The sequence below is a fragment of the Sturnira hondurensis genome, unplaced genomic scaffold, assembly GCF_014824575.4.
Source record: "Sturnira hondurensis isolate 20B ecotype Veracruz unplaced genomic scaffold, ASM1482457v3 Scaffold0007406, whole genome shotgun sequence".
Lineage (NCBI taxonomy): Eukaryota > Metazoa > Chordata > Mammalia > Chiroptera > Phyllostomidae > Sturnira > Sturnira hondurensis.
The window spans coordinates 17509746-17531326 of NW_028080037.1; the positions used below are offsets into that span (position 1 = coordinate 17509746).

Here is a 21581-nt window from a genome sequence, read left to right on the forward strand (position 1 = left end):
TAGCCAGAACATATATAAGGTTTTGGAGGAATCCTCATGCCCAAACTCACTTTCATTGAGCAGGAATTTAGCACTGCCCAGATGCTGGGGAGAAAAGGTGGCTGAAATCCAGTTCATCCAAGGCCTCAGGTTGTGTTTTGATTAGACCTTCCTCTCCTCACTCCATCAGTAGCTCCCTGGTGCTTGAGTGCATTACTTTACCCTTCCTTTCTCTCCCTTTTGGGCTCAGACTTGGGAGTTCTGGGAAGGGGATATAGTTTTGTGTCAGGAATGCTGCTTGGGGTAGGGCCACCAGGTCATTTCTACAGCTGAAGGCTTTCATAGTGGTTTGGCTGTGACACATGAATTTCCTTGGCCTGTGCCATTAGTTGGAATTCTTCTCGGTGTATTTTAACAACAAACTCTTAACCAGCGGAAATGGAAGGAAACTTGGTCTCTTGTGTAAGTTGTCTTGAGCTCAGATGGACTCGTGACAATTGTTCTTTTTAAAAAAAAATTCTTTTAAACATGTTTTATTTTTTTAAATATATTTTATTGATTATACCATTACAGTTGTTCTATTCCCTCCCTTCATTCCCCTCCATCCACAAACTCCCTCCCCCACCATTCTCCCCCCCTTAGTTTATAACCACATTTCTCAAGTTCTTTAGGTTCTATATTTCCCATACTATTCTTGCCCTCCCCCCTATCTATTTTCTACCTACTGTCTATGCTATTTTCTGTACCTTCTACCCCCTTCTCCTCCTCCCACCCCCCTGTTGCTAACCCTCCATGCGTTCTTCATTTCTATGGTTCCACTCCTGATCTAGCTGTCCTCTTGGTTTGCTTTTGTTTTAGGTGTGGTTGTTAATAACTGTGAGTTTGCTGTCCTTTCACTGTTCATATTTTTCATCTTCTTTTTCTTATATAAGTCCCTTTAGCATTTCATATAATAAGGGCTTGGTGATGATGAACTCCTTGAACTTGACCTTATCTGAGAAGCACTTTATCTGTCCTTCCATTCTAAATGAAAGTTTTGCTGGATAAAGCAATCTTGGCTGTAGGTCTTTGGATTTCATGACTTGGAATACTTCTTTCCAGCCCCTTCTTGCCTGTAAGGTCTCTTTTGAGAAATCCGCTGACAGTCTGATGGGTACTCCTTTGTAGGTGACTGTCCCCTTATCCCTTGCTGCTTCTAGGATTCTCTCCTTCATTTTGGTCTTGGCTAATGTAATTATGATGTGCCTTGGTGTGTTCCTTCTTGGGTCCAACTTCTTTGGGACTCTCTGAGCTTCCTGGATTTCCTGGAAGTCTATTTCCTTTGCCAGACTAGGGAAGTTCTCCTTTATTATTTGTTCAAATAAGTTTTCCACTTGTGGCTGTTTCTTTCCCCCTTCTGGTACCCCTATAATCCAGATGTTGGAACGTTTAAAGATGTCCTGGAGGTTCCTAAGCCTCTCCTCTTTTTTTGAATTCTCATTTCTTCATTCCTTTCTGGTGGGATGTTTCGTTCTTCCTTCTGGTCCATTCCATTGATTTGAGTCCCAGTTTCCTTTCCATCGCTATTGGTTTCCTGTGCATCTCCCTTCATTTCGATTAGTTTAGCCTTCATATGTTCCTCTAATTTGTGACTATAATCAACCAGTTCTGTCAGCATCCTGATAAACAGTGTCTTGAACTGTGCTTCTGAGAGGCTGGCAATCTTTTGGTCACTTAGAGTTATCAGCTCTGGGACTTTGAGTTTTTCTTGCGCCATCTTTTGGGCTGTTCGTGCCTGTTCTGTAGCAGAATCGCAGCCCTAGGTGTTCACCAGAGCAGGGCAACTAAGTCGCTGGGTTGTGACGCTGTATGTGGGGGCGGGGTCAAAGAGGAGCAATGGCGTCCCGTCTGCCGTCTCCCGCCTCCCACCGTGGTCCTCACAGGTGCTGCAGCTGCCATCATCACTGGGGCCCACGAGTTTCGTCCCACTGCACTCGAGTGTGCCACCGTCATCAGCCCCTCCACCACTGGGTTCGCCCTCTGGGGCCTGCGCGATCCATCTCACTGTGCGCGAATGTGCAACCTCAGTCTGCCTGCACCCTGACTGGGTCCGGGCTGCCTGCGCGCCTAGGTCGGGGGATCTTTCCTGCCCGACCCTGCTCCGCTGCTGGCTCCACCCCTCTTACCGTCCCGGTTGAACGGTTCGTCGTTGTGGGACTTCCATATAATTCAATTTTCTGTTCTTTGGTTGTGTCTTTGTTCTCCAAACCTTTGTTGTATTCAAACTTGGTTGTGGGAGAAGGCATAGTGTTTCCACCTATGCCTCCATCTTGGCGGAAGTCCTCTCATGACAATTGTTAAGTCACTGAGGACCTAAATTCTTTCCATCAAGCTTCTTTGTCCACTGCAGTGTGTTGGCCTTGCTGGGGACCTGGCTCCCCTCACCGTCACGGAATGTCTGCTGCAGTCCAAGGCTTTACAGCAGCAGCCAGAGGGGAATAAGGATAGCTTACATTTCTGGACAGCCATTTCCCAGAAGCTGCCCACCCATGTCCTTGTGTCTCATGGCCTAAATTTGTCACATCCTTGAATCAGTTGGTAAAGGGAATTACTGAAGAATTGGTTTACTCCTCTAAATTATTTTTGTTCCTGGATTGTGTTTGTAACTTGTCTTTTTCTTTTACAAAGAAGGGCCAGTGGAACTGACTTCCTTTCCATCAGTAGTGTGGCTTATAAGGCAATAGATATCTTTTGAAAGAACACCTGACTGTACTCTTTATTTTTCCACCCTTTCTCATTGATTACCACTGACTTCCCAAGTACTGGCTGCTCAGCTCTTTTCTTTGGGAGGTACTATATACTTTCTTCTCCATCTGATCCCTCTCCTTTTTTTATTTTTATTTTTATTTTTATTTTTATTTTTTAAATATAAAGTCCATTTGAAAAAAATTATCTTTAGAGGGGAAAGGGAGAGGGAGAGAAGCATCAATGTATGGTTGCCTCTCGTGCATTGCCCCCTGGGAACTGGCCCGCAACCCAGGCATGTGCCCTGACTGGGAATTGAACCGTGGTTGTTTGGTTTGCAGGCCTATGCTCAATCCACTGAGCTACACCAGCCAGGATTGATCCCTCTCCTTTTTTAAAAACAAGGTTTTATTTCTAGAGAGAGGGGAAGGGAGAAAGAGGAGAGGGAGAGAAACATCATTGTGTGGTTGACTCTTATGCACCACTGGGCACCTGGTCCAAAATCCAGGCCAGGGAATCAAACTGGTGACCTTCGGTTCGCAGGCTGGCACGCAGTCCACTGAGCCACACCAGCCAGGGCTGATCCCTTTTCTTAGGGTTAGGTCTTAGCTTCTCTTAATCTTTATTTTGTACATTCTTCCAACCTTGATTGCTTCTAAACTTGTCTCATGCCTGTTAATTCCCCATAGTTGCTCCTTGTAAACATCTCTTAAAATTAGTTGGGACATGACTTCCTCCTGCCCTTTATTTTTTAAAAAGATTTTTAGAGTGGGGAGGGGAGGAAGAAAGGGAAAGAAACATCAATGTGTAGTGGCCTATGTGCCCCCTTCCAGGGACCTGGCCCACAACCCAGGCATGTGCCCCAACTGGGAATCAAACCAGCAACCCTCTGGTTTATAGGGCTACACTCAATCTTCTGAGCTATACCATCCAGGTTCTCTTGCTCTTAGCTCTTGGAAGACTGCATTAGTTTCCTCTTCCCTCCACTCCCTCCCATACACCAGAATAGTTTTGTTAAAATCTGTACATCTAGCTTCTACTGTGCTATTCTTAGTAATATTCCCTTATTTCCTTCTAGCTCCATCTCACTAGTCCCTGGCTAGTATCCTTGCCTTTTACTTGATTGCCTACGTTCATTTCTGTCCTACCAGCTTGTTGCTCAAAAAGAAGCCCTACACCTTCAAGTGTTGGTTCAGGAAAGGTAGAACTGAATTTAGGCATCTGTTCTGCTATCGTTATATTAGACTGCTTTGTAGCTTCCATCTGTGGAAACAAAACATTTGGAAGAGTTCTAAACATAGTGTCTGTTTTCTGAAGCTGATGAATCACACACAAAATCCTAGAGGGGTCAGGCATAATGAAGTACAAGGAAGATAGATCTCATGCTCAATCCACAAAGCTGTTTTGTTAAAAGGAGACCTGTTTTTAGGTTCCCTGAAGTGTGGGGCAGGGTGAGCAGCTCCAGATTTATAGGCAACACCTCTCACACGCAAGACTCAGGTTGTTTTTTTTTACTCTTTGGAAGTCAGAAGTCCAACCATTTTGTGGTTCACCTGTTAATCATAATATGGCCTCATTATCTGACCCTCTAGCATAAAGTACCTTTGATGGCCCTAAAGGGCAAGTATTGAGAACTTGGAGAAAATCTGAGGAAGGGGGACTAAAGACCATAGCTCTAGTGAATAATTAAAGTAACTGAGCTGTGGAATGAAATGCAAAACACAAGGAAGGAATCAGTTAACCCAGGCATCAGTCTCAAAGGAAGTGGAAAAAGATTAGACTTAATGGTTTGAATCAGAACTTTGAGGCCGTTTTTCCCTATACGGGATTGTAAGCTGAATAGGATGCTAACAAACTCTATATACTTTTGCTCCAGTAAACGTGGATTTGTTTGGGAGAAACTACCATCATATACATGATTACCCAATCAACAAATTGTTTTTACTAGGTGGTTTTAATCTTAGAAATTGCTACTATAATTTGGTATTAGCCACAAGGCTACCTATAGGGTGAAGCCCAGCCTAAAGTTACCCACTGGGGTCTCAAGGCTCAAGAAAGGCCATTGATTCCTCTTCCTAAATGAGAGAAAGTTCAGTGCCATGAGTTCTAAAGAAAAACTAAAACTTCAGATCATTTCCCTTAAGGAACCTATTGAGCCTCATGTCAGCTGGTTGGAAAAAAAGGAGGAAGGGAGTCTGGAAGAAATAAACACAATAATGCCATTCACTTTATTCACACATATCATATGTATCTTAAACAAGACCATATTCCAAATGTACAAGTGAAAAAAATCCAAACTGTTGACACAGGCTCAACTAATATCAGCTACTTTTATGTACAGCTGTATAAGTTCAAAAAAGCTATCCTATATGTATGTACAAAAATTGTTTATACACAGGTCTGTACATAAGGGTCTATACATTTATTTCCACAAAACCCTTAGGTGCCCACCTCTTGGTGAAGACACCAACACTTCATTCACATATTTTACAAAAAAAGAAAGACTACTTCCGGGATTGACAACCCTGTGCATCCTGTATTCAGACCATGTAGGCTCCATTCGACTGGTTAAGATCCCTCCATCATGCAGACCACACCAGATGCTTAGGCCTCCCTAATCAGCTTTGCACAGAATGCTCCAAAGTAAAAGTCTGTAAACCAAGCAGTCCTGACCAGGGTGCCATCATAGGTCCAAGGTTAGACGAACTTGCCTGCCTTGCTCACTGTCGATATTCTAGTTCATCTACACTGATGACTTTGGCAGGCATGGAAGGCAGGGGCTGCTGTAGCACATCAGAGCCAAACCACTTGGCAAGGCCCACTGGGGAGCTGCTCCTCTGGCTGGGGCGGTGCTCCAGCTGGGAGTGCATGTGGGGCAGGCCTGACCGACTGGGCACATTCTGTGGGGTTGTCGGAACAGTGACAGCAGCTGCCTGGGAACCAGAGCCTGGAGGATGAAGAACTGTGGGGATAAAAAGGAAGGGTTAGTTGGAGTAGGAGGGGTAAAGTACTATATTATGTCCTATTTCACTGAACCCTACTCATGCAACTTCTAAAAAGAATTCTTTACCAGGTGGTTTATTCTAGGAAACTCCTTTGCAAAGTGTCACAAGACAAAACCTTGGAAAGTTTGGCTATTCAGAAGCCACCCACATTGCGAACCCATCCTAGATGATATGACCTCTACTTCTCATAGCAAGCAGCCACATGATACAACCCTAACATTAACTGGTAAGAGGGCATCTACTCTCGCAGTCCCTATGCTGAACCTCTTTTGGAAGGATTTTCAGGCTTCTCTCCTAAGAGGCAAAGGACAAAAACAACAGAGCACACTTGGCTCTCCCACTGTTTTCCAGGAACAGGAATTCCAAATCTGACAGAGGTTGGTTTACATCATCCTAATCTTTGCTTATACCTAGTGTTGCAGGTTGAGTTAAATAATGAATTGTCAGTGTCAGTTCATCTTCACTGGAAGCTGGTCCAAAGCTTTAAGCCTATTCAGCTCACCCAGCTCACTTGACCCAATTCCTGAATGTACCTGAACGCTGTAGCTGCTGTTGCATCATTGCCAGATGCAGAGGTGTCCCAGGACGAGGGCTTAGGAGAGGGTGACTAGCGGCTGGTAAATGGTAAAAAGGTTGACTCAGGATTGGGCCAGGTATTCCCTGTAAATGAGTCAGATCCATCCCGGGAGGAAGCACACCTATTGGACAGAAAGAAACTGGATGAGAAGTAATCTTAATTTATGTGGAAATTTCAAGCTTGACTGTTTAGTGTTGCTGATCTTAAAGTTTATTAAGAGTGAAAATGTTCAAACTAGGTTCCTAATCATTTAATGGATTAAGGTGTGGATTGGATAGGACCCACTCCCTCCAGTTAGATGGAAAAATCTAGTAACGTCTTTCTACGGATGAAAACCTCCCCCATCACAGCACTTTATCAGTTCCAGCAACTGTTACCATGCCAGCTTAGAAACTCACCAGCTTGGAGCAAAGTTGTAAGATGCTGTGGATGTAGTCCCTGGGCCAGCATCCTTTGGACCAAACCTGGGTGAAGCTGGTGGGCAGGCCGAACGACTGGGACATGAGGGACAAGGGGTACTTGGTGGACAGGACGGAGAAAAGCTGTTCCTGGAACTGGGGATGCCAATGTGGGTGTTTTTCTCCCAGTTGCTTTAGGTCGATAATCTTGTTCTTTGGTGTACCGGTTGGTCTGGGACAGTGGGGTAGAACATGAAGAACGCTGCAACGCTGACAGTTTGGGATTTGTAGTGGGAGAATAGTCTCGATCAGCACTGGGCACAGGGGTGGATGACAGGAGGTGCTCTGTAAGGACCCAGACAGAATATCTGAGTGTTGGCAACCTTCTCCCATACACAATGTCTTCACAAAGATCCAGTAATCTCATTTCTTAGAAAGCACACAATCCTTATTTGATCCTTTCAACAAATTTAGAGGATTACATCGTAGGGAACATCAGTTTACCTTATGAACAGGCCCAGTCAAGGTCACAGGGTTAAGTCAGGGACAGAGCTGGGATTAGACCCCAAGTTTTCTGGTCTTTAGCACTTTGTTGGAATAGAGCTTATCTTTGCTACACTCTAAAAACCCAAACGCTCTAAAGCAAAAAAATGACGTAACTCTTTAAGTTCCTGTTTTTATTCTTATAAACCTCTCAACCCAGGAATAGCTATGGGCAAGTGAGCCTGGTGTATCAGGTGTGGTGGTCTAACTCAGTTGGGTACCCTCTCTGCCCTATGGCTGTGGTCTGGATCTGTGAGGGAGCTAGTCCTATCCTAGTCAGGTGCTTGGAAATAACGTGTTTTATTTTATTTTTTAAAATTATATTATTATACTATTACAGTTGTCCCAATTTTTGCCCCGTAACAACATACTTTTTAAAAGTCTAAGTGGAAATCAAGTAAGAGTCAAATTATGCAAATCCATTTAAACAGAAAGTTTAAATAGCAATTATAGTCTGGTGAAGGAATGTTGATTGCCAAAATCCAGTAGGACCAACAGGATTTTTTTTTCCTCCAGAAGCTTCCTCATAGGCAAAAAGCTCTTACACCAATACCTCTAGACTTGTATAAACCTAACTTATCAGAATGTTTCACCATGTCCTGAACAATCTCAACTGTGTAACTCTTAAAAGCCTCTCCACATCTTCCATGTACTTCCATGGGGCTCTCCACACTTCTGTGTGCTTCAGTCACTTGCCCAGGTTTTGTTGGACATGTCTCCACAGACTGGAGAGAATCAGAAGTAAAACTGGTTGAACTATATTTATTTACCAAACAAATGTTCAACTTTGTGGCCTAAATAAACTAAAGCTCATTCCTTCCTGTCTAATACTAGTATTTATACCATTGTTGTAAGGTGGGTTAGAATTTTTTTTTTTTTAGATTAGTCAGAATTCAAGTAGCTAAGTGATTATAAGCTGGTCCAACCCTTTTCACTGTCAAACCCAGAAATGTGGTCCAGAACAGCTAAGGTTCTTGCCCAGCACTTTGCAGACAATCAGGTCAGGCTGGTCAGCACTCAGGCCCATGTCCCCTCTGTCACATATCTGGGCAATACACCTTCAACAGCTCTGCAGTACCTTCACTGGCCTTCTGAGTGTCCTCTTTACTGTCACCAAGAGCTGCTTTTCCAGATGCAGGCTCCTCCTTGCTTTTCTCTTTGCTCTCATACATCTTACGAATCACTGAGGTAGGGGTGAAAGAAGGAGAAAGCTGCAAAGAACAATGATTAGTATTAATTAGCACATTCTTTAAATGCCTTTCCTCAATCAAGCCAAGATTAACCTGCCAAACTACTCAGCAAGTTGAAGAGTCCCCTTATTGGCTACATGTGACAGAGGCCAACACCCAACCTCAAAGGTTCTGGTCTCCAGCTACCAGGGGTGAAGAAACAGGATTGGCTCAATAGATTGTGTCCTAGTGCATCATGCCTTGCTGACACCCACTTTCATCAAAACCCAGACTTAGCTGTAACATAAAGGTAGTCAAAGCACAGAGCTTCAACCTATCTTTATCTGTGGTCATGGGGACCTCCCTCTACAGCTGCCACTTCCCAGCCAAGGCATTAGGCTGGGAAGAGGGGAAGAACGTGGCCAGAAGTACATCCTGGAGCAACAGTACTTCAGCCAAGAAAGGGCATTTCAGAGACAACCTCAGAGCCTAAATTTCTCTATATAGCAAGTCCTCACTTAATGTAGTAATGATAGGTTCTGTAACTTAAAAGCAAAACGACATATACTGAAACCAGTTCTACCATAGGTTAATTGATATAAACAAGGGTTGTAGCTGTAGCATCTCATCAACATTAAAACCAACGGACAATGAATGGAACATTATTTGAAGACTTGCTGTGTTTCTGATGTTTCCCATCTTAACTTGCCTACCATAAAATTCAAAATGATCTTAGTATTCTTAGTTACTAGGACTCTCCATTTGGGGTCATTTATTCCCATCTCTTTATTGCCAGTTTCTACTTGGATGATTGTATGATGCATGTAACTCTTCTCATTAACCAACCCTAAATCATTGATGGCAGGAGACAGAGCATGACTTGGGAACATAAAAGCTCCTTCTGGACCCTGCCTTTAAGGTGCTTAGTGCAAAGACCTACTTGGGGTCCTGAACACAAAGTAATAGTTTTTCTCATATGTCTATTAGCTTTAACTAGGTGATAAAAACCTACAGAGAAGGAAACTTAATTAAAAATTTTAAAAAATTCTGAGACATGAGTTAGTTGCAAAACTAAAATTGTCTTCACAAATAAACAAACCCCTTTGTCCCAGCCATAAGTCATATAATAGATTTGAATCTGAATTTGTAACCTCACCATGTTTCACTGGATTCTCCATGATCTGACCCTAGTCACCCCACCCACCTCACTTCCTATCTTGAATCCTGTCCTTACTCCAAATGCTCACTTGTCTGAAACATACTGCATATAACCCATGTGCTCCAGCCCATACTTATCTATCACACTTTCCCCAATGTAGGGGCTTAAAATAGAATCCTAACTGTTAGACTGTATCCTGAAGGGGGAAAAGCTAATAAATACACAGGTATGAAAGACTACTAAATCAGTTATTCCCGTGGAAGGCATTCAAGGGCACTTGGGTACAGTGACAGAACACAGGCACGACCAACAGGGAGAAACCTAGAACCCTGGAAGTCATTTACAAAGGCAAAGGTCACTGACCATGCTTGTGATGGAGGCAGCAGGAGCAGGGGAACAGGCATTTCCTCTGTGCACTGGTGCTGGCGACTTGGCCACTCGCTGTTGCCTGTGAACAAACCAAGTTATCAGTGGGAGCCCCAAGCTGGTCAAACTCTTTAAGTCCTAAAATCACAAAATACTTAAGACCAGCCTAGTTCTTCAACAAGATGGAGAACAATGATTTAGATATTAGGGACAGGGTTAGGCACTTGAGAAGACCTTGGGAAGACCTTGAGATTATAGGGTTATCCAGGGCTGGTGTATAGTTTATTTGTAGACTATACCAGTGAAGTAGGCTAGGGAGGGCTTTCTGTGGGCCAGGCTGTGACCCAGAGGGTGGAGAGCAGCACTGACTAGTACAGTGCCTGGCATAGAAGTGACACTCTCTGGGACACTGGTTCAAATCAAATGAAGCACCAACAGTTTCAACTATTTTAAGACCTAGTTACATGCAACATTCCCTACCACTCCAGGTCTACACCCAAGGCTGATCCCAGGCCTCCCAAATAAAGTTTTAAAAGAACAAACTTGCATTCTCTCCCAAGACATTCTAGTCATTCTGCCTTAACATGAAAGAAAACAGGAAAAGTTGGTGAAGATATAAATAGGTTGAGAGAAGAATGAATTGTGTGAGCTTACTGGCTAATGAAAGCTTCACTGCATTTTAGCCATGTCAGACCTTGTTATCACAAAAGCCAAAGCCCAAGTACAGTCAGTGACTCTGAAGTTCTTACAAGCAGATGGAAATCCAAAACTCATGGCCTCTTTCCAGTCCCTAAGAGGGTAAGCCCCACTGCTGCCACACTGAGACCGGGAACATGACAATTAAGGCAGAGACAGATTAATGGTATTCAGAGTGATTAAAATGTAAACCCAAAATCAGGCTATGATACATCCCTTCTGATAAACGTACCTGAGCACCTACTATATGCTAGACACTATTCTAGGTGCTGGGGATACAGCAATAAACAAAAGACAAAACCCCCACAACACTCTGGCCTTATAACATTCTTGTGACTACAGAGAGGCATTACTATGGGCAGAGAGACAGATGAAAAAATTATTCTAGAAGGTGGTAAGTAGAATAAAGCAAGGCAAGGAGACGGTCATGTCTGTTGGGGGACACAACTATACACAGGGTGCTCGGAGAGGGCCTGAGAGGCAGCTGACATTTGATCCAAAACATGAAGGTTCCAACATTAACTTGGGTCTACTTACTAGTTTCAAGTAAGTCACACTTTGAAAACCTAAGTTCCTGTATTTGTAAAATGCAGTTATTCCATTTATCTCACAGAGTTGTTGCTAAGAGCAAAAAAAAAAATCTGAGTATCTAAAGTGACCGAAAGTTAACAAATCATGTCAGTGAGGATTAGATAACTATATTATATTGTAGAGAAATCCAGTGACAGGGACTCAGCAGATTAATCTTGAGCTCTCTGTTTAGGCTGACGGCTACTCAAGATAGGATGCATTTATGCAGTGGTACATGGGACTTACTGGTCTCAATGTTTTTGGAAAGTGTCAGCATATAAAACCAACTACAGGAAGACACTGAGACACAGATATGACAAATAAAAAAATCACACCAAAACATAAATACTCCTTGATTATGAAGTACTTAAGGGCAGGAGTAAACTGTTCTTAAAGGCCAGACAGTGGTCACTTCTGGGGTGTAAAAGGGGTGTTACTGGGACAGGGCACACAGAGGACTTCTGGGTAGCTAACAATGGAGTTTGCCATACACATTTGTTTAATGCAGTTTTATTTTACAATGAAAAGAACAATATTGCTAACCCCCCATCCCACTTATGATTAATTTCACTTTACTACTTGTTACAACTAGCAGAAAGGAGAGTGAAGTGAGTAATCATTTGTTAATGGCTCTGATCAACTAAACCTACATCAAGGGGCAGTTTGATAATCTGACAAGGAATCTATGGGGGAGGAAGCTAAGTAGAGTTTTACGTTTCATCATTTTATAAGAATAACTGCAAATTAGGAGTGATGCTAACTACCTCTAAAAATGAATCCTTTAAATCAAGATTTTATAAATAAAATTATATAGGATGAAAAGCAGTAGAATTCAATTACTTCCTTTACTGAACATCAGTGAGAGGAAATTCTCACCATGTGTTGTACAACATATCAGTGTTTACAATAGAATTACACTGTGGGTAATTTGCTAATCTGAGGAAAATTAATTTGCAACCCCCACAAAGGTAGGATTAGTAACTTACCTGTTTCTGAATCCATCTCTGGTTCTGTCCACTTGTGGTTTACCAAAACCAGGCTGATAGAAGTTTGCTGCCTGTACTGCAAGGTCGTGTGGCAGGGCCAGCCCCTCTAAAGCTGCCTGTTGCAATTCTAGCTGGCTCATCTGCTGGACAGAAGTGGCAGAAGAGGATCAGAAAAATGAGGTCGGTGAACTTAATACAAAAGTCTCTCTTCACTCTCTTTAAGCAGCAACAGAGAGAAATTAGATGCTGCAACCTGACTCAACAGTGCTATCCACCAAACAGGATTTTAACTATTTAAATATGACCAATTTTCTAGACTTCACTTGAATTATAGATGAGTTTGAATTATAGTTCAAAACCACTTTCAAGAATTGCAGCGATCTAATTCTCCATCCCATAAACAACAATTAAGGTGAAAAGCAAGCAACAGATTGTGTTTGAGAAAGAGCTCAGCTGGACCTGGGCTGTGACAGGGCTCATGGGCTTGCGCATGCCTTGGAATGGATCTCCGAGGAGCTGCTGTGGTCCTGGTGTGAAACCTGTTGGAAAAGTTACAGTATCAGTTGAGTGTCAAGACAGTACATGTTCATCAGAGAGACATTATGACCTATGCATGCTGCTCTTGGACACCATGTCTTTTGAGAAGTACTGACTTCCTGGGCTGATGATGTCCCTTTTCTTATGTGCCCATCACAGTGAACCATGTGGATCTCAGCACTTAATGACCCAAATTGCTGCTATATCCATCTTCCCACTAAACTGTCAGCTTTGTCCCTTTCAGAGCTGAGATCGCTACCTGTGGGAGAAGAGCTTTTCTGGCCAGTGATTTGGCTCATTATCACCATGCCAGCTGATATTAAAGCAGAAACCAGTGCTTTGAAGTTCACTCTTTCCACTTGTATCTCCCTAAATACAGAGGAAAGACTACAAAAAACCCTTCTCGAGATATGACTGGCAGAGGCCAGGGTGGCCAGCAGCCTGAAGTAGTCCAGAGTGGTAGGAACACTGAGATTCTGCACAACACTTTGCTAAGATAGCTTTCTGGAAGTGCATCTTCCATTCATATTCTGAATTGGCCACAACACCTGACAGTTGATGGGGTACTAACTTCATTATGTTGGTAAAGAGCCACTACTCTGACATACTCTATCAAGAAAAAACCTAGGAAGTCAAATTAACTTTCTTTTGGATTAAATTCCCCAAATAAGGAAGAGTACTAAAGAGCTGGACCCAATTTACAGTGATCTCAAAAGGAACAAAACAAAACTAACATGAACATGTTTATTTAGAGAGGCAGTTGGTCATAAACTGTGTTCCACATTTGTGTCCATACCACCTCTGGAAAAAAAAAACATATTGAACCCACACATCTCTTTTTAAAACCTTCAAGAATGCCCATGAAAAGACTTGGCCAGGTCTAGTGGACAAATATAACCTTTGTCAGGGGAGTGGTGGAGGGGCTGGGAAGGGAAATGTGCGTGGCACGACAGAGACGGATGGACATCTACACACACACGTATTTACCATTTGGTGATGGTATTCGAGGTCGAAGGTAGTCTGCGGAGGCTGCTCGTGTTTGAAACACCTGTGACAAAGGAGGAGAGGCTGCTCTTTGGCCCAGTAAAGATGATGGAGGCTCCAAGCTCCCCATAAGGCCACTCAGAAGATTGGAAGAGGCAGGTCTCTGAACTGGTGGACCCAGAAGTTCCTAAAGCCAGAAAAATGAAATCCTTGTGAGCAAACCTACTTCTCCCTTCTAGTCAGAGGCTATGGGTTAGGGATTAACTTTCAGAAGCCAGTGATGAATCTCCCTCATGCTTCACTGAAGCACTCGTCACAGGTATATGCCACACATTTCTCTAAACGTTTGGCTGGCAACACTACTGTAAATTAGTGCTATAATACAGGTTAGATACTTTAAATTTCCACACAAACTGCAAGCCTGCAAACTGGACACTAAGGACTTACTTTGTCATCTGTTTTTTTAGCCACCTCCCCACCCCATGTTGAGATTAACAGTGACAAAGGTGGTGACACATCCTCAATTAGCAGGCAACATGGATCATTATCTAAGGCCCAAAGATGGATCACTGCAAAACACCAGGTCAGAGGACTGCAAGGCCTTGGTGTAAGATTGTTAAGTACCTGCAAGATGTTCTTAGGGACAGGCTGGCCTGGAGTCTCAGCGGGGGTCATCAAATGGCTGTCAAGGTTTCGCTAAAAAAGTCAAAGGAAAACTTGTTTTAAAGTTCTTACACACTTAAAAATTGGGGACCATTAGAAAGCATTACAAGCTTTTCAGGGAGTCAAAACTTAACAGCAGAATGATGTCAAAGTCACAAAAAACTAATTTAGATCAATCCGTTCTTCTCTCAACACACAGGGCCCAAAGATCTGGGAACAAAAAGAATCTTCACATGTACTTATAGAGTCCACTCAGAGACCTTCAGACAGACAAAGCCTTTTCCTCCTTGTAGGAACCCTAGTCCATTTCGCTGTTTCTAACACTGTGACCACAAGAAGGAAGAAACCACGTGGTAAAAGAGGGGAGCACTTACTTAGTTAGAAGCATATGTAGGAAGTTTTGATAATTTATAGATTTTCATTTTTTGAGGTACCCTTTGCTACCCTTTATCTTTAACAAGACTTATACACCAGATGATACTAAAAATCTAGTGAACAACATGCAGGTTTGGCCAGAACTTTTATATTTCAGAGTTTCACATTTCAGGAAATTTAACTTTTATTATTTATAAGAATGCTATTTCACATGGGTCTCATGTACAGGGTGAAATTCAATTCCTCCACTTTTTGTTCTTTTAAGGCAGCAGCAGTCACATTTTGCATCCATCTTGCATTACCTCCTGCACTTCGGTACATCCTTATGCCCAAGTGTTTTCTTTGGTAGTTTCCCTTCCACTAGGGGGAGATGCCAAGGCCCACAGCATTGTCTTCAGGCAGGACAAAAAGCCCAAGAATATCCAAATGTTTTGTTGTTAGTTTTGGAACTGGGACTGACTGCAGGTGATTTTAATAAGAGATATCCTCAAGAGTTATTTAATTCTATCAGAAAAATAGGCAGCTTTATACTCAATTGTTTACTATATTTAGAGGATACAGTCTACAATTCAATTTGAAATGGAGTTTAGATTGAACCAACATGATCTATTTGGGGGATGAAACAATATAATTGAACCTAAACAGATGCAGGCAGATCAGAAATAGTACACAACGCACACAGCCAGAGTAAAGACTTGGTTTTTAGATGTAGACCATGACTCAACATGCAAGTCAAGCAGAATTGTGGAATAATGCCTGGGATACATTACTTTTCTTGTTGCTTTCTTTCCTAGGTTATATTGAGTTTGTATTACTCTTTGCCTAGCAACTTTAATTTTATCATTCATCCCTTATGTAGGTGTGTTTGAGGCTCATTCCCTTGGCTAAAACCAGATACATTTCAGAGCACTGAAACACAAACACTGAAACAGTTATCCTGACAAATCTCAGGGTCAACTCTGTTACTATCAAGTCCTAGAATCACATCCATATCAGAAACAAAATGTTCAAAAGCTTACACTAAAAGAAAAACTACTTACAAGATTTGACCCAGTCATCAAGACACAAGGGTAACAAGGAGAACAGTTGTGATCTTTTAATCTGGTCCTCATTTGAAAGATTTTGTATCTAATAATTCTTTGTAATGCAAATAACTCTAAAATAGTTTACAAGAAACATGTTCCTAAACTGACATGGTGTGGTCAGATCCACAGGAATAACTCTACCTACTTGAGATGCCACCTTTCAGAGGTGGACAGTCCCAGCAGTAAGGCTAGAACAATGGCACCTCTGTTGGAATCTCTATCACTAACCGCTGGGCATATAAGAAACAATAAAAACCAGCTCCCTCCCAGGGTCGAGGCACAATGAATCAAGAAGCTATGGCTGCCACAGCCAACTTATAGTCCCCAGACAAGGTGTAAGGAGAAAACAAGAGGCAACACTCAATTTGGCACATTTGTTGTAACTTAGCAAATGGAGTAAGTCTATGTTTGTTTTTATTATTCAGATTTATCCTGCTTTATCACTTTGTATCATCAAGTGACACACAGATCATGGCTGAGAACCACCCTCTAATGTGTTATGACAAAGACCAGTACATGCTACACGCCTGCATTTACTGATATGCTGTCACCTCGTAACCCAACTGAATGCCTAAAGGTGTTTTATAAGTTTAAAGTCACAGATTTTTCTATTAGGAAGTTAACAGAATTGTCTTGAAATATCCATCCTTTATAAATGATTTGTGTAACAGCCAACTGCCTAATCAAGAAAGAAGATAATCTAGAATAGATTAGACTATAAAAATATAGTAAGTTATTTTAACAAGGAGCTGAATAAACACAAAACTTTCTTTGAAGCGTATCCAAAAACAAATTTTTCTTTTTTTTTTTGGTAGCAGTGACTTTAGAAAGTTATGTCTGAATCTTTCAATCTTTATACTGTCACGCACAATATATATATAGATTAACCACAAACCTTTTTCTAGTAACAAGTAGCATTGCAATAAATAAAGAACACACAAAAGCATCAAGGACCAAATTGACTAGTAAAAAATTTCCAACTTACTCAGAATACCATTTTTTAAATACATTTATTGTGGGAAGTGGAATAGAAAGAGAGAAAAGGAGAAAAGGCTTGAGTCTGTGTCAAATACTTACGCTGACTTTGGGCTGAGAAGGCAAAGTCCCACTTGCCTTCATGGTGCTCACTAGCTTGTTGAATGCAGTCATATCTCCATCTTTTTTGAGCTGTCGATTGCAGGTTACAGTACTCAGGGTCTCCTCTAAGTGTTCTGCCATGAAGGGAGTTGAATTCTTCAGTTGATGGTCTACCTTCAAGCCCTTGAGCCCTGCTTCTACCTCTTCCACTGAAAGCACAACCCCTGAATGTGCTGGAAGGTTGAGAAAGTCCAGGTTAAGCCAAGCAAAGGAATATGTATGGTAGGAATTCTCTTTGGCTACCATAATGGTAGCCAAAAATAGACTGAAGACACTTAAAATCATTTCTGCTCAGTGGAAATAAGGTCATAATTATGTACTTAGTAAGAGATGGCATAAACTCAACCTAAAAAGCTTCAGTGCTAGAACTGAGGGACTACAAGCATGGAGTGTTAGGCTTTAAGACTAGACAAGATCTTGCTGGCAGGGACAAGAATCCCAGATAGTCCAATATCAGCAAGACTACACCAGCTCTATGGTTACTGTATCGCTAAGGTTTTATGTTGAAGGCTTATAACCTAAGCAAGAACATGGCAGACTGGGGCAAAGATGTAAGGAGCTGCCCGATTTTGCTCAGCAGGACAACATTCATGAGGGTGTTATAAACGGGATCCTGGTGAGGAGGAGGGGTTGTTGTAAAAGTTATTATAGGGCCCAGGACCCACTTGACTACCAGGTTCTCAAAGAGGTGGTACCATTTGGCCAACTTTTTTAAAAGAATATTAAAACCCACCATATGCTTGATTTTTGATAAAACAGCAGTATGTTATAATTAACTGCCCTAAGACTGAGCATTCAGGCTTTTTCAGCTATCTAAAGCAAACTCTAATAAACACTTACAGCTCTCTTTAAGTTTTTCTTTATTTGCAGAAAGGCTGGAAAGAAGAGGTTTTAAATCCACTTTGGCTTTCTGTAGCATTTCTAAAATATCCACTTTATTTTCAGCATGGTCTTCCAGAGGTATAGGAGCAAAATAATTCCCCGAATTCTGTCCAGGAGAGAGGATGGCTGGCTCAAAACCTAATATTGCAGGTAAATATATTCATAATTAATTGGTCCCCATAAAGCAGAGAAACATATCTTCAACAGTATTAAAAGGACACAAATTGAAGGCTGTTTTCAGTATCTAAAGACCCTTTAATTCTTCTGGACCCATGATTAATGAAGACAATGAACAAAGTCAGAGAAAGCTCAAGTCTATGTCCAAGGCCAGAATCTGAAGCCATTTTACCTGCAAGTCTCTCCAGTTCTTCATGTGGTGTTGACCCAAGACTGCTGGATCTGCTTCCGGATCGGCTTGGGTTAGAGAACCACCTACTGAACCGACTGGCAGAGACTGACCCTTCTCCCAGAACATCTTCTATCATCTAAAGGGAAAGACAAAAGGAGCTAAGACAATAGTTTCTAGGTGAAAGGACAAGAAGGTTCAAATTTTGAAAATGGGCCACTTACTTTGATACTTCCTTTAAAGAGGCTGACCTGAAGGTAAATACCATCAGAACTTGGAATTTTGAACATCTTTCATTTTTCTTCCTCTCCTGGGTCATTTCTGAGTAACCCAAACTTGGGCATAATAAACAATGTACTTTCTAAGCATATAAAAGCAAAACCTTTGTGCCACAGAAAGTGTTTTGGTTTTCTGTCTTTTGCCTCATTAGAAAATCCATGAACTACTCAGAGGACATAGTTTCAAAATCAAAATGGGCACCAGGAGTAAAGCATTCCATTGCCAAGCTGAGGAGTGGCCTTCAACTAAACAGCAGATATGGAGAGCTGATGAAAGAAAATCCTGGCTTCAAACATTCTCTTGGTTGTGATGAACATCATAAAATTTAATGCTGATAATTTCAGAAGCCAAAAGCTAAAAAGTAGAGCTCATAAGGATCACAATTCCAAGTCAAAGTTTAGAAAGTGTCAGTGTGGAAGATGAACTTTTAACTGATCTCTACCATCTGTTTGAACTTAATGGGGAGTTTTCAGGTGTTTGTTTTATTTTAAATCCAACTTTTATGGTTTCTAGTTCAATAATAAGGCCTATAAAATGATGCACTGCGATAAGAATAATTTCAACACTTTCATAATAGAAATTTCTACTACCAACTCTTAAAAACTATACTTAAACATTTTTTAAATGAAAATTTCAATTCTACCCTCTGATAAGTCCAGTTAAATATCCAAATTGATCTTTATGCAGTATTCTTAGCAATGTTTAGAGAAACAAGAAAATGCAAACATCAGTCCAAAACTGAGGCACATCCTTGAAAATAAGGCTTACACTTTTTTACTTCTATACCAATAATACACAGAAAACACATTCCCCTCTGTTAGACTTTTATCTGAAGTCTGAAACTCACTGTTTCCAAAGTTGTGTGGAAGGTAGGATTTATTCTGTTATCCTTATCTTGAAGAATTTTCTTATAACACATACCCAAACTAAGCCAGAAAATACTTTCACACAAGAAGAGAGATTTTAATTCAAGGCACTAACTTGATTATTATTCTATTTTCTGAGGTATTATTTAGTTTCAATCACATTCCACTTGCAGACTCTTACAGCTTAAATAATGCTGACTGTTACGTGCACTTGCACTAATGAAAGTATAAGAGAGGCACTGCGTGATGGGGCACTGGGAAAAACTGGGGATGGTCCCACATACAGTCGCCTTAGTGATAGATGGGATTTAAAAACTAACTCAAAGCTACACCTATTAAAAATATTTTCATGTTAAAAATTTTACAAATAGCATAAATGGCTTTACATTTTAATTCTTTTTATTTCCTCTGATCATACTGCATAGGAAAAAAGTCAGAAGATAGAAGGAATATGAAAAAGTAGAGGACTTGAATATAAAGTATCTGGACATCTTCTAAAGACATGAAAGTAAATGTTGAGAAAGTCATTTTCATATTTTGATCAGCTACAAACTTTGTTTCATTTAGAGAGTCTAAATTTTATTATAGCTAAAACATACAAGGTAGAAACAATTACGTTTATACACATTTACTGAAAATGGCAATTTCAAGAAACTAAAGCATTTTAAACCCAAAGAGAATCCTTAAGGCTTTTATCTAGTCGGTCATCTTTACCACAGAACAAGCTGGGATGCTCTAACAGTAGTCCCTGCTCCCCAGCTCCTGAGCGCAGAAAATGGACACCTGGACCCATAGCTCCGACTTCATGGTCAAGACATCCTCTGCTACATGCTTGTCAGCCACTAGCTGGTTAAGAGGAGCCTGTGAACTGTATTCTGGTATGTTTCTGCTGCTCTTTCTAGATTAGATTTTTAACAGCATTTTTAAGGTAACCTATTAGTCTAGTTCCTCAAACAAAGGTCACTTAAACAAGCTGCATCTTAAAATTCTTATTTTGATTATCAGATATTGTGAAATACTTTTGCTCTCTGAAAATTACTAGGTTTTATTGGTCAATGCCTTTATTACTTTCTACTTTTACATAAATTTCTGTATTTTTGTACTTGTTTCATTGTAGTTTGATTTGGGGAGGGGGATTTCTTTCTTTTATTTTTTAAAGGATTTTACTTACTTTCAGTGAGAGGGTAACGGAGAGAGAAAGAGAGGGGGAGAAACATCAAAGTATAAGAGAAACACTGATCTGTTGCCTCTTGCATGCCCCAATAGGGGTCCTGGCCTACAACCCAAGCCATGTACCCTGACTGGGAATTGAACTGGCAACCTTCTGGTTTGGGGGGGCAACAACAAACCCACTGAGCCATACCAGTCAGGGCTGGGATTCCTGATGAATGCATTTAAAACTATACATTTTCTTCTAGCATACTTTTGATTATATCACTAAGAATTTTCTGTGTTATGTTCCTGTTTATCACTCTAAATAGTTTAGGATTTTTGTTTTGATTTTCTTTCTTTATTCTTCATTCAACATACTTAAGCACTTGTTATATGTTAGGCACTGTGGTAAGAGTTGCATAATACCTAAAATAAACTTACTTGTAATTATTTAACTGAAATTATTTACACATATGATCCAAATTTTCAGTTTGTGTTTGTGGCTGTCAACTTGTAAGGTATTACAACACAGTGAATATAGCCTACAGATACAGGTCTCTACCTATTAACACCCAAAATTTGTGTAGAAGTGCCAAGTACTATTTCAAGCACTTAATAAATGACATTCATGTCCTCCATAGCTATTCTTACTTATTTTTCCACATTGGTCATTTTCTGAGCACTGTTATCAGAGTCCAGCTGGTTATACACAGAGTCAGAGCATCAGCTTTTACTGATCCCAGTTTGCTGTTAAAGGAATCTTTTATAGTTTATACATCTTGATGAGCAGCACCTCCACGAAGAAACATGGCTGTTCTGCATCACCCAAGTTCTGGCTGAAGGTGAGGGCCAGGTGCTGAGTTCTGCTTCCTGCCTTTTATGCTTCAGGGGGCAATATAATTGTGGGGGAATTAAAAGTGAAGACTATTAACTGAAACTGTGTAAATTAGAATTCAGTTTCTACCATTTACTAACTGTGTGTCTTTGGCCAAGATATCTAAACCTCTCTGTGCCTGTTTCCTTATCTATAAAATGAAAATAGTAGTAAACTAATTTAAAATGGTTTTGTGAGGATTAAATGACGTATTATATGTAAAGCCTAA

At 41.0% G+C, this 21581-nt stretch overlaps 1 protein-coding gene across 4 annotated transcripts in view; it reads right to left on the minus strand.

Annotated features, from left to right (window-relative positions):
- Nucleotides 1–4908: 4908 nt before the first annotated feature.
- Nucleotides 4909–21581, minus strand: part of EIF4ENIF1 (eukaryotic translation initiation factor 4E nuclear import factor 1) — a 44440-nt gene continuing 27767 nt past the window's right edge. For 2 of the 4 annotated variants that reach the window (XM_037052569.1, XM_037052570.1), the window contains exons 8-19: nt 18185–18320; nt 17794–17973; nt 16894–17126; nt 14318–14389; nt 13697–13880; nt 12632–12711; nt 12173–12312; nt 9918–10002; nt 8305–8437; nt 6684–7028; nt 6242–6406; nt 5424–5665 (exon numbers count right to left, since the gene is read on the minus strand). In XM_037052569.1, the coding sequence (XP_036908464.1) occupies nt 5424–5665; nt 6242–6406; nt 6684–7028; nt 8305–8437; nt 9918–10002; nt 12173–12312; nt 12632–12711; nt 13697–13880; nt 14318–14389; nt 16894–17126; nt 17794–17973; nt 18185–18320 (1995 nt within the window). Of the gene's footprint in view, nt 5666–6241; nt 6407–6683; nt 7029–8304; nt 8438–9917; nt 10007–12172; nt 12313–12631; nt 12712–13696; nt 13881–14317; nt 14390–16893; nt 17127–17793; nt 17974–18184; nt 18321–21581 lie in introns of all 4 variants that reach the window. The other 2 variants (XM_037052568.1, XM_037052567.1) reach the window with 2 other exon arrangements.